This window comes from Mirounga angustirostris, unplaced genomic scaffold, assembly GCF_029215605.1.
Source record: "Mirounga angustirostris isolate CCGP_5_RB_7025 unplaced genomic scaffold, mMirAng1.0.hap1 SCAF_10, whole genome shotgun sequence".
NCBI classification, from domain to species: domain Eukaryota; kingdom Metazoa; phylum Chordata; class Mammalia; order Carnivora; family Phocidae; genus Mirounga; species Mirounga angustirostris.
The window spans coordinates 4016395-4029417 of record NW_026991718.1 but is presented as its reverse complement, the minus strand read 5'-3'; the positions used below and the strand labels follow the sequence as shown (position 1 = coordinate 4029417).

At 42.8% G+C, this 13023-nt stretch overlaps 1 protein-coding gene, 1 long non-coding RNA gene and 1 other non-coding gene across 5 annotated transcripts in view; 2 read left to right on the top strand and 1 right to left on the bottom strand.

Moving 5' to 3' along the window:
* The window catches only part of NOL10 (nucleolar protein 10), a 96281-nt gene extending 91976 nt beyond the window's left edge, over positions 1-4305 (bottom strand). For all 3 annotated transcript variants that reach the window (XR_010405392.1, XM_045884077.3, XM_045884078.3), the window contains exons 1-2: positions 4135-4305; positions 1899-1944 (exon numbers count right to left, since the gene is read on the bottom strand). Coding sequence is in view for 2 of the 3 variants with exons in the window: in XM_045884077.3 (XP_045740033.1) it covers positions 1899-1944; positions 4135-4200 (112 nt within the window). In the remaining variant the exon portion in view is untranslated. The remainder of the gene's footprint in view (positions 1-1898; positions 1945-4134) is intronic.
* LOC123852255 (U12 minor spliceosomal RNA) lies at positions 959-1108 on the top strand. The gene has a single exon (XR_006792850.1). It is a non-coding gene; the product is annotated as a U12 minor spliceosomal RNA (small nuclear RNA).
* Positions 4281-11258, top strand: LOC123850410 (uncharacterized). The gene is made up of 4 exons (XR_006792340.2): positions 4281-4426; positions 7803-7948; positions 9661-9788; positions 10729-11258. It is a non-coding gene; the product is annotated as an uncharacterized LOC123850410 (long non-coding RNA).
* The last annotated feature ends 1765 nt before the right edge of the window (positions 11259-13023 follow it).

The following is a 13023-nucleotide window of genomic DNA, read 5'->3' as shown; positions in this document are numbered from 1 at the left end:
ATACATTAGTTTTTTATTTTATACATTAGTATTTTATTTTTACTTTTTAAAAAGAAAAAAGTATCACTAATTGAAAAGAAAAATGTTCACAATTGTGTATCAAACATCCAGTTTCAAGACCTGGATAAAGGGGGAAAAGACAAACATTACACTGCTATGCTATCACTACTCAGTCATGGCTAAGACAAAAATCTTATCATTTTTTTCCTCCTAAATAATAACAAGCTTAAAATCCTCAAAATCTTAGGTTTATATTAAGAAACTGCTACCAAGCTGACTTTTGCCTCTGCTGCCACCAGAGCTCTGAGCCAAGAGGACCCAGGCTAGAGTAAGACTTAGAGCAATCTCTCTGGATCAAAACTGACTCAAAAAACCTGGTTCGCTTCTATATGAATGTGTGTGGATTCTTGCTGGTTGTTATCTTAACAGTGGGTCTACCGCAAGGTCCGTTTATGACTGTACGGCACATTACTGCCTTGTTTATTAAATTAAACCCAAATATAAGACTCAAACAGAGTAGGAATGGCCCACTCGATATGGAAGACACACGATAGTTCTGAGATGGGCTGAGAGAAAGAGCTGACGAACAGTTTTTTCCTCTAAGTAATCCAGATCTGCTTTCCTACACGCTAGGATGCTGAAGTGGATGGGGGAATCAGAAGAAATCCGAATCAGTGAACATTACTAAGGCAGCAGTTCTTGTTTTCCTTTGATTCAAAGTTTTCTCATCTAACCTCAGTACTATCTATACAAAGCCTTCTCTTCCAAGACGCTTGCCTTGGGGCATTTCTCTCATACCCAGAAGAAACGCCTTCAACATCTTAGTCTTTGATTTTTAGAGATGAATTAAACAACATATATGGAAAGATAAATCATCTTTCACTATGACAAGCTGTGGTGGAGAAAATTTAGTGAAAATTTGTTTAAAAAAAACAAAAAACAAAAAACAAACTGATTGATGCCTTAAATTTATGAGTAAGGAAAGTAACAATTCAGTGTGACACCCAAAACCCCACTGTTAATGTGAGATCAATTTTTAAGCAGGTATAGGCTGCCCCTAAGGTGACCGGCCTACTTTGCAGGATGCCTGGGAGTCACGATCTGCCTGTCCCCCTTAAAAAAAAAAAAAAAGAAAAAGAATCGATCTTTTATTTTTCCTGGTCACCATAAATTAAAAAATCAAAATCTTCTGCAATTATCTTTCAGGAAAAAGATTTGGATACAATGGAGAACAAAGCAGTTATGGTACAGCTAGGAGAGACCATCCTCCTTAGGTCTCTTGCATTCCTGTACATCTTGCTAGGTACGGCAAGATCGCAATGCCCTGGCCATGCCTTTACCTGAGCCATTTCTCAGGGTTATTTGTAGAGCTGAGAACCTTGACAGGTAAGGTAACATGTCTCCTCTGGACAAAGAGCAGGCTTGCTTCCTGTTTGCTATAAGAGCAGTGGACTTCCTAAGCTCGGTGTTCCTCAGCTGCAACACAAGCCCCCCGCCGTGTGCCCAGCAGCCATGGGGACCCTGCTGAGTGCCCCTGGGGAACTCAGGGCAAGGAAAACTGACAGCAATATGCTGACACTCAGACCACCTGCTGTGTCACATTGAGTAATGGAGTCCTCACCTCCATCCCAGGAGTCACGTCCTCTGCTATTATGCATGAAATAGTAACAGGCTAACTAATCAGCTTTTCAGTAGGTCGAATTAAACCTCACGCTCACCAGGAACATATCAACCACAACAAAAAGTTTCTTAGGAAGGAAAAGGGCAAAAAGTATATTTTCCACTGTATTAACCGTACTATTTTTGTAAACCTCCACTTAAATACAACAAGAAATGTGTAAAAGCACTGTAACATGGATCATGAATGTAGCCAAAGTGGGGAAAAAAATAATACTCACCGACATCTTTCTTCTGTAGTGCTCTCTTCTTTCTGTCAGAAAGCCACTTAAAGAAAATGAAGAGACTTTATTTCAAATTATATTTACTTTGTTTTTCTAAAGTTTACAAAAATGCTCATATTAAAAAATCAAAACCTTATAGGAATATATTAACATAGGAAGTGAAAATATTCTGTAATCCCAACCCTGTTAACATATCCTCTGGATTTTTTCTGATATATATTTACATATATTAGACAATCAATTTTAGAACTACTATGTTTTACACAAAAGAAAACCAATTCATCCAGAAGGCAATAGCCTCAAATATTATGGGTTACAACTAACATATGGAATAACTTTATTTATTGAAGTGAAATATTAATAAGTAACATATTTTTTTTACAAAGAACAAAACTAGATCATTAACTAACCAAACAGCTGATGCTTGATAATGAAGAAGTGAATATGACTTAAAAGTGAAGGCACTTTTAAGTCATATTCATCGACAGATTTTATTCTGAAATTAATGTTTCTCAGTGTAGCAGGCAGCGTAATTCCAAAGTCCAAGTCTCTCAGGTGGTCTATCTACCTCATCCCCACCCACCCTCTCCCCAGCTACAGTCGTTTGCACACAGCAGCCCAGATTAAAGCCCAGCAATGGCTTCCAGAAGCACTAACGATAATATTCTAACCTCCTACCTGAGCCTTCAAGGCCCACCTCTCCAGCCTTACCCGCCCCCACTTTCTCCCCTCAGCATACCACAGTCAAACCTGTGCCTCTTCTGTTTCTCCAACATGCCAAGTGCACTCCTACCTGGAAACACTTACACCTTCTGTTCTCTCAGCACTGAAAACTCTTCCCCCATCTTCACATGACCGGCTCCTTTCCATTATCCAAGCTTCTGCTCCTACCACCTCTTGTAGAGAGGCCTTCCCTGAAGGCGTTATCCAAAACACTTTTCTCTGACCACTTTAGCCACAACGCACTCTTCTAGTCACACATCACTCAGAGCACTTATCATGATCTGAAGTTGTCTTCTCATTTGTTCACTCATCCTTTTTCCCAACAGGGAACCTTATCTGACGTGTACATCCCAATCTCAGAACGGGGCTGCAAGCACGCAGTTACTTCTTAACAAATGTGTAGAATGAACAAAATGAGAAAGATCACGCTGTGTGAAGAATAACTGGGAGATGAGGAATTATCTAGCCTGAATTCTGAAAAGGAAGAATCTAATCACTGACTCCAAATCTTTCAGGGGCAGACACGGGGAAGACCTACATTTATTCTAATTTCTTTTTTTTTTTTTTAAAGATTTTATTTATTTATTTGAGAGAGAGAGAATGAGAGGGGGGAGGGTCAGCGGGAGAAGCAGACTCCCTGCCGAGCAGGGAGCCCGATGCGGGACTCGATCCAGGGACTCCGGGATCATGACCTGAGCCGAAGGCAGTCGCTTAACCAACTGAGCCACCCAGGCGCCCCATTTATTCTAATTTCTAAGGGCAAGAGTCAAACCAACACCAGGATGCTATAAAATGACAAGTTTTAAAACCAATATCTAACCAGTAATCTAAAAATGGAAATGAGCTCCCTCTCACTGGAAGTGCTTGGACAGAGGCTTGACCAAGACTTATAAGAAATAAAAAACCCAATCAAGGGTGAGCTTGGATAAGCCACCCTTCCCACGACTGGATCTATTACACATTTTAAATATGAGAAGACTGTAAATAAATCCCTATTTTCCCAACCCCTTCCAACTCTGAGGTCCTAAGACTGGATGAAATCAAGTTAAGGTCAGCAAGGTTCAGAAATACTGCCCTCTACACCGTAAATTCTGCAGATGCATTTTCTTGCTCACTGCTCTATCTCTAGAACTTGGCATACAACAGGCATCCAACAAACAGCTGATGAATGGGGGAGAAGGGTCTGTAACCAATCTGTCCACGCTTTCCTCCTCTGTGCGGCAGAAGCTGGGAACATCCCTAGAAGCCCGAAGGGACGCGTCCTCTGTTCTAGAGATCTTGACAAAAGTTCCAGCAAAGCTTACCGACCCTGATCACCCTCGGCCCAGCTTCTGGCGCGGGGACAGCAGCGTCCTCATCTACCAGCACCGACCAGCTCCCCCTGGGCACCGTCCCTCGCCTCCGGGCATCCCCGAGCCAGGGGCCGGCCAGGGCGAGGCTGACACCCAGAGGCCAGGGCCGAGGGGAGGGGCGGCTGCCTTATCAGGAGGGGGACCGCGAAGTGCCTCACCTCGGGCAGCGACTTGCCGCAGCTGAGACTGTAAATCTTCACCTCGTTGAGGCTGGACACCTGCATGGCCAGGGCAGAGCAGCGGCGACCCGCGTTCCTCCCCGGGCCCCTCTCCCCGCGCCGCCCGCGAGCGTCAGAATCTAAGCGTGTCTGCGGCGCGACTGTGCGGCGTGCGGCGCGGGCGCCGGCTGATGACGCATTCCCCGCGCCGGACAGCGCCGGTTTCCGGAAGAGGGAAGTGGCGAGGCGAGCAGGGAACCGAGTGGGGCTCTGGCGAGGCGACCCCGAGACGGTGAGGGTCCGGAGCCGCGCTCTCTCTCCCCTCCACACCCCGAACGTTAGGAAGCCCCTAGGGTCGCTGTCCTGGCCGAGGTGTCGCGGTCCCGACTGGGGCAGGCGGTGCTGGCCAGGCGACCGGAGGCCTTGGGGGCTGGGTCAGGGGAATCAGAGCGGACTTGTATTCTTTTCTTTCCAGGGTTTCAGCAACAATACATCACAAATAAATGCTCTTTAAAGCTAGTGTATTAAAAATGTTACTTTCGTCTGGATTTGTTTGACATTCATCCTCTAAGGAGGGAAAGAAAAGAAAAGGCATACTAAGGAAAGTGGTAAAAGGAGGGGAGCTCAAGGGAGAAGTTCTTTGAAACTGATGTCTTTTGAGGCGGGTGTATGACAGTTACGACAGACGCAGCCCCTCACCACATCGTTTCCAGAAAGTTCGCAGACTCTGTTGATTGTCCAGTTACATAGAGAACAGCCTTTACTAGATGTGAGGACTGGAGAATTTTTGGCTTAGATGAAAAGTTAAGGGGAAAGTGTAGGTTAACGGCAGTCAAACGGGTCCCTTTGAAATTGTAACATAGTACCACGTCCCTTACATGTAACTGAGGTGGGTCATTTTGAGCAAGGCTATGTTAGTTTATGGTAGGGTGAGGACTTTGGGGCTTAGCAATTTTCTTTTTGTTGTAACTCTCCTCAGAGTTCCGGTCCAGAGTCTACTTTCTGCTTGAGCGTTTCTTTGGGGAAGTATGCAGGACTGTCATCCTCCTGGGGGAGGCAGTGTGCCACAGTGGAAAGATCACGGGCTTCACAGCAATAATAAAATAGACCTTTTAAGCAAGTCATAAAAATGAAAACATTTGTTTTCCAAAATGCGCAGGATGATTTCCAAGAAATCTTAAATAATTTTATACAAGTGATACTTTTATTTCCACAAATGTAAAAGCCCATTGATTATAAAACACAATAGTATCTGTCACTTATTAAGTACTCTGTGTTAGATAGAAGATATATAGACCTAACCTACTAATTTTTTTAAAGATTTCATTTATTTATTTGAGAAAGAGCACAGGCGGGGGTGAGGGGAGTGGCAGAGGGACAAGCAGAGTCCCTGCTGAGCGGGGAGCCTGAGGCAGGGCTTGATCCCAGGACCCTGACATCAGGAACTGAGTCAAAGCAGATGCTTAGCCGACTGAGCCACCCAGGCAGCCCCATCCTACAAATTTTGATAATTAAGGGCCATAGGCCATTTCACTTTATTCAATCCTGTCTCCCACCAACCCCTAAATTTGCCTTCTCATTCATTAGCACTGGTTTCACTATTCTGGTTTTTGTCTCTGCTCATGCTAATCTGGATTCTGGAATGCCCTCCCTTTCTCCTTATATCCAGATTCCACCAGTGCCTCAAAACTCACCTTTTGAATATCTTGTTCATTCTCTTATGCTTTCACTGTACTGTGTAAGTACCTTATGGCAATTATACCTTCTTGGTAGATTTTTGTTAGCAACAGACACGGTAATCTAATACACCCTACAAGGACAATAATAATGAACTTGGATGTAATGCTGTCCTGGAAGCCTAGGCTTGGAGGTTTCCTTCAGGTGCTCTGGTTTCCTTAAGTCACCACGACCTCTCAAGGCTAACTAAAATGTCGTTTTTCAAGAGCCCATAAAACGTCTTCCCTTATTAAACTTGGGACAGTCTCCTTTTATCTTCTTCCTCCCTCATTTTTATTACTATAGGAAAATGTGTAATGCACTTGTCTGACCACCCCCTCCATCTAGACTCCGTGGCAACTCTGGGCCTTCTTTTTTCTTTTCTTTTCTTTTTTTTTTCCAAACCCTGTGTCGAGGCCTTAGCGCTGGACCTTAATTCATCTCTGGGTTCCCTGGGCCAACCCAATGCCTAGTATGTAGCACACTTTCAGTAAGTATTTCTTAATAAAAATGAATCGATTAATTTATCACTGCTCATCCTGACCCAAAGTCCTAATTCTTTGAACCACACAGTGTGGCCTTTGGTAATATTAAAAACAGCATATATCGTGGCGCCTGGGTGGCTCAGTCGCTAAGTGTCTGCCTTCGGCTCGGGTCATGATCCCAGTGTCCTGGGATCAAGTTCTGCGTCGGGCTCCCTGCTCTGCGGGGAGCCTGCTTCTCCCTCTCCCACTCCCCCAGCTTGTGTTCCCCCTCTTGCTGTGTCTCTCTCTGTCAAATAAATAAATAAAATCTTTTTTTTTTTAAGATTTTATTTATTTTTTAGAGAGCGAGCGAGAGGGAAACAGCATGAGAGGGGAGAGGGTCAGAGGGAGAAGCAGGCTCCCCGCTGAGCCAGGAGCCCGATGTGGGACTCGATCCCAGGACCCTGGGATCATGACCTGAGCCGAAGGCAGACGCTTAACCATCTGAGCCACCCAGGCGCCCTAAATAAATAAAATCTTAAAAAAAAAAACAGCCCAGCATATCTTATGCCAGATGATTATTGTTTCAAACATGTCCATTTCTACATCTTATGTCTCCAACAAGAAATGTCAGAGCTTTGACCCAGAAACCACACACAAGGGAACACAGTGTTTTCTGCGAGATAAAACAAGGTGTTCTTGGTTCCTTAGTGCCAAGACAGCTCCCTCCCCACAGTCACTGGCCTGAGGGTTTGACCTACTGCTGCTCTCTAGGGTTACTTTCCACTGAGGACAACTGCAAAGCGGGGCGCCTGGGTGGTTCGATTGGTTAAACGTCTGCCTTCTGCTCAGGTCATGGTCCCAGAGTCCTGGGATTGAGCCCTGTGTCACGCTCACTGCTCAGCAGGGAGTCTGCTTCTCCCTCTTCCGCTCCTCTTGCTTGTTCTCTCTCTCTCTGTGTCAAATAAATAAATAAAAATCTTTAAAAAATTTTAAAAAAAAGAACTGCAAAGCACGGTGCAGTTTCTCCAGTGTTTCGAGTATTGTGTATAACACAAACAGTTCTGAGATCATACTGAACTTTGAATGTAGTGCTTATTAGATGCCTATTCTTGGAGCTAGGAGAACAGACTCCAGAGCTAGATTGCCTGGGGCCAAATCCTGATTCTACCACTGGCTACCCAGAGAGAGCCTAGATACAGTGAGTTAACCTAATCTCTCCCTGCCTCTGTTTCCTCATTTGAAAAATGAGGATAATATGAGTACATACTTCAGAGGGCTGTTGTAAAGATAAAATGAGCATATGCCATAAATCAGTGAGTCCAAGACATCTATTTTTAACACCCCTGAAATGAGAGTGTGTCTTGTGTGTCACGCGTGCTTAGTTGACAGATTTTTCCTCTAGTGGTACTTGATGTAATGGTGCATCTTACAGTTAATGGGCTTGCATTTATTTATTTATTTATCTATTTATTTATTTTTAAATAGGTTCCATGCCCAACGTGGGGCTCAAACTCACAACCCTGGGATCAAGAGTCACATGCTCTACCAACTAGCCAGCCAGGTTCCCCCTTGGGCTTTTAGATTCAGTAAAATACAGTAGAGATGGAGCACTCGGAACAGTGCCTGACATGGTGAGCACTATGCATTACTTGCTATTATTTAGTCCTGGGAACAAAAATAGTTAGAACTGTTTACGAAAAGACTAAATTTAGGCTCCAAATAACTTAAATGTTCTGAGTTGCCATTTCAGAAACTTTCAAGTATTATCCAAAATGCCTCTCTCAGTTCTCTCCCTCCAAGGCCAATTGATCTCCAAATCCTTCTGATTCTACTTTTCAGATGTCAGATTCCTTCTTCTCTGTTCCCACTGCCACAGGAGTTCAAACCTTCATCCTCTCTCACCTGACCCATTGTAATCCTTTTCTCTGGTGTCTGTTTCCCACAGGAGACAAAAATCCTCTCTAATGGGAAAATCTAATCACATCACATTCCAATTCAAAGCTCTATAGTTTTCCCCAAACCTGGAAGAACACATCTGCCCACTTTTGCTGGCCTTTCTGGCCTTCTAGTCTCAGTATCTGATGCTGCCCCTCCCCCAATCCTCTCCCACCCTGACCCTCACCCCCTAGACTCTCCAGGCTGAGTTACCTACAGCTTGAAAAATACAAGACCCTCTCTCACGTCTTCATGCCGCCACACCTGCTCTTCTGACTCCTTTCAACTCCCTCTCTCGGCAAACCTTGGTCACTCCCATTCATCCTTCTCCGTCTCCCGGAAGCCTTAAAGTATCTTAGTTCTCACCAAACATTGTATATAATCTCATTGCAGTGTTTCTTAAGCAGGAATTTTACAGCTGTATTCTCAAAAAAACCTTTAGGTTGTTGTTGTTGTTTTTTTATTTCAGTGATAGTCTTTTCAACAATTGATGTAAACATCTCTGATTATCTGGTTGGCCATCTTCTGAAAGAAGTTCAGTGTCAATGCCGGGTTTGCATTTCATTTACAGTTCACTGGTGCCCTGTGTCACTACTTTCATTGTCCTGGCTCAGTGATTAGAAGGAGAGGAGGATGGTATGAAGTAACGTGATAGGGACAAGTTTGAGTCAAGTGAAAGTCCAGTGATGTCGTGGCCCACTGTGTGAAAGAAGGTTTTACGGTTCATCAAGTAGAGAACAGCAATGGGAAGAATCAAATCAGCTTGATCAAGGAGGGGGCAGGGAATGCAAAAGAATTCATGAGGTGCTGTATTCCTTTAGCAAAGTGGCAAATGGTTTTCATCAAAACAGTCTCAATCATCATATTAAATTAATTTGAATTACATTGGTTTGAACTTTTAACATTTTGCTTGAAAATAACACATAGGTTTACTTTGGTGTATAGTAACACAAGAGCTAAAACCACAATAAACTTATAGCTGGGTTTATATTTATATATCTTCAAGTCAAACATTTAAAAAAAAAAGTAAGTCCTAGCTGCAATGCAGTGTCCTGTGTTGGATCCTGGAACAGAAAGAGGACATTAAAGGAAGAAATCAGAAAATCTGAAGAAAATCAGTAGTTTAGTTAATAGTATTGCACGACTGTTAACTTCTTAGTTTTGATAAATATGCCATGGTTGTGGAAGATGGTAAGAGTAGAAAGAGCTGGATGAAAGGCATATGGGAACGCTCTTTGGTGTATTTACAACTTTTCTGTACATCTAAAATTATTTCAGAGTAAAATGTTTTTTAAAAAATAAGCTAAGCCAATACTGAGAGTGAGATTTCTTTTCCCCTTACCTGAATGATCATTACTTAAGGTTGAAGAATTTGTAATTTTTTATTTACTAATCCACATCTCCATAGATTCCTAAACTGCAAGATAGAACATCAGATTTCTGATGAATTGGAAGTGTCTCGCCCTGTGTAGATGCTGCTAAGTGTATGTTGCCAGAATTAATAAGAATAAAATCACCAACTTCACTGCACGGATGGTAAGCATTCTAATTTAATGCTTTATACAAGTCTCCTCTCTTTAAGCTTCACTGAGACCTATGGAGGAGGCAGGATTAATTTTCCAATATTACAAAAGATGTTAATAATTGTTCCATTTATGTAAAGGGGTATGTGAGATGTTGAAAATACTGTTTTTTCAACTTTTCTGTAGGTTTGAAAGTTTTAAAAGAAAAACAAATTTGCCCCAGGTTGCATGAGAGAGACAGGATGCAGACCCTGCCTGAGTGACAGTGAGCAGCCCCCTCCTCCTTCTAGCCAAAGCCTTCCCCACCTGGGAGCCCGGGATCCCACGCTTGCCCATCTCCCTGCTTCTCTGCATCATCACTCAGGTTTACCCATAACCCGTGGAGCAAATTTCCCTATCTTAAAAATGCCATTAGTTTTCTCTTGCTCTATAACAAACTACCACAAACTGAGTGTCTTAAAACCACATAAACATTGGCTCCACAGTTCTGTAGGTCAGAAGTCTGGCATGGAATGGCTGGACTTAGATTAAGGCAGAAACAAAGGTGGTGGCCAGGCTGAGTTCTGGTCTGGAGGCTCTGGGGAAAAAATCAGCTTCCAAGCTCATTCTTGTCAGCAGAATTCATTCTTCTGCAGTTGAAGGACTGAGATCCCTTGTTTTCCTTGCTGGCTGTCAGCTGGGAGCCACTCTGAGCTCCCAGAGGCTGGTCTCAGGTCTGTCCCCCATGACCCCCATTGGCAGCTCATGATATAGACGCTTGCATTCTTTCAGGCCACTCAGAGTGGGTCTCTCTGATCTCCTCCTCTGTGTCCAACAGAGAAAACTCTTCTTCTAAAGGGCTTGTGTGAGTAAGTTAGGTCCTATTGCAAGATCAACTGATTAATAACCTTAATCGCACCTGCAAAAATCTCTTCTGCAGTGTAACATAAGATAATATCCAATCATATGCACAGGGGAAGGAATCACGGAGAGGTGAGGGTCATCGGGTCATTTTAGATCACTGCTGACCACACCTGGATAGTCCTCATCACTGCCATCAATACCACCATCCAGCACAAGCTGTCTGTCCAGCCGAGGGAAAGACAGTCACTCCTCCCTCCATGCAATAGAGTCCTGGCAAACAGCCAGGATTTGACAAATTCAGTTTGGTTAAGCACACCAAACTGTATTCATCTGCTACTATGTGTAAACACCACGTTTGAATTAAATTGAAATGCCTTCAGGACTTACTGTAAATTTTTTGTATTTTTGTATTATCTTAATCCTTCTTTACCCTTGATCACATGTACTATAACCATACTCACTCATACATTTGTTCCACAAGTATTTATTGAGTTATTACCGCATGCCAGGCACAGTTCAGACATTTGTCAATATGTCTGCTTTAGGTTGTAAGCTTCTAGGAGGCAGGTTTCAAGTGAAATTAAACATAAGAAAATGCTCTGTAGGTGACATTATGATACCAAAATTAGTCATATCTATTACTTTCTCCATGAGCTGAATTGGCATACAGATTTCAGAGGGTATACTAGATAATGGTTCCATTTTCAAGGATGCATATGCACATTGGTGCTGCTCTTTATTTTTATATGACCTAATGTTATGCCTTTTGGCCATTTCATGTGGCTTGGATAGGAAAGAAAAAGGAATATACAGTTAACTTTTTCGCTGTTAGAAAGATTCACTTTTTTATTATTTTTTTTAAGATTGATTAATTTTGAGAGAGAGAGAGAGAGCAGGGAGAGGGGCAGAGGGAGAAAAAGAAAGAGAATCCCAGGCAAACTGCTTGCTGAGTGTGGAGCCCCACATGGTGCTCAATCCTACAACCCAGGAGAGGAGATCATGACCTGAGCTGAAAACAAGAGTCAGAGCTTAACCAACTGAGCCACCCAGGCGCCCAGTTTTTTTTTATGTTTAAATCCACAAATGTCCAATGGTAAAATACACTATAGAATGTTTGATCATGGAAATGTATTCCCTAGTTATGACACATAATAGGCACTCAATGTCTGTTGAATGAATAAATAAATGAATAACCAAATTAAAAAATGATTAAAGCTATATGCATGTTATTAAAAAATAACACTTCATAAACGTTATTGATATAAATTTATTATTGTTTTCATTAATATTATTAATACGGGCATTTAATGGTCTTCAGTGAACCAGAATAATACATTACCTACACTAAGAACAAAGCTAAGCTGGACTTTAGATTAAGTCAGTTTGTTTTGTTTGTTTGTCGGATTTAGGTGATGGGGGTGGGAAGGAAGTTATCTTATTTCCACAAGATAATAGAATCCTGCCCTGAAGTCTGCCCCTGTTTCTTTCCCCTTTCTCCCTCCCCCTTCTCACGCATTCATCAGCCAAACATTTATTGGACCTGCTGCCAGGCCTTGTGCGTGTTAGGAATAAAAGCCTGCATAGGGCATAGCCCACACTGCTAAGGAATCCCGGAGAGGGAGAAATCAAACCGGGGCAGCTGAGCAGTAGAACAGACTGGAAGACTTCTTACACTTGACCGCAAACACCTTCGCTAGGACCGTGCCCCAAACCAGACCACAGTCATCACCCCACACCCAGCCCCAGACAGTGAGATGCTACCTCAGTAGACATTTCCTCCTCAATCACTTACATTTTGTATAAAGAATAGCAAATACGAATGTGCATGCATTTCCAGCCTATTTGGAAGGGGATATTTGGAGTGTTTAATGTATGGAGAATGAACACAGGCTAATTATACTTACAGAATACCAACGGGTGATTTCTGTGCCTGAAATCCTATCACGACCTCTCCTTATGATGGATTGTTGGCTGACACTGTGGCCACAAGCAAATTCATTCCGTCAGAGCTCACAATGTTCTGATCTCAGTGGGTCTTATGCATAGGTATTCGTTGACTTAATTTTGAGGACCGAGTAACTGGACTACAATACTAAATACAATGTTCTGCCTTCGAAGAGCATTTAAAATGATCAGATTATACCAAAAGACAAAAGCCACTGATTTTAGGAAAAAGCAACTCATTTTCTGGATGACTTGCCTGGGCCTTCCAGAGCTCTAGGGCTTCCTGCTGTACAGGAAACAGACACAGTTACAAGTACGAGATGTGCAAAGGACCCATGCAGTTACACAGGGCCCTGTGCTCAGAAAAGCTTTATACTTGGCTTAACACTCTGCTGTCACCATCATGAAATTCTTAATTTTTGAACAAGTGCCCCACATTAGATACCCTTTCTTATGTACAG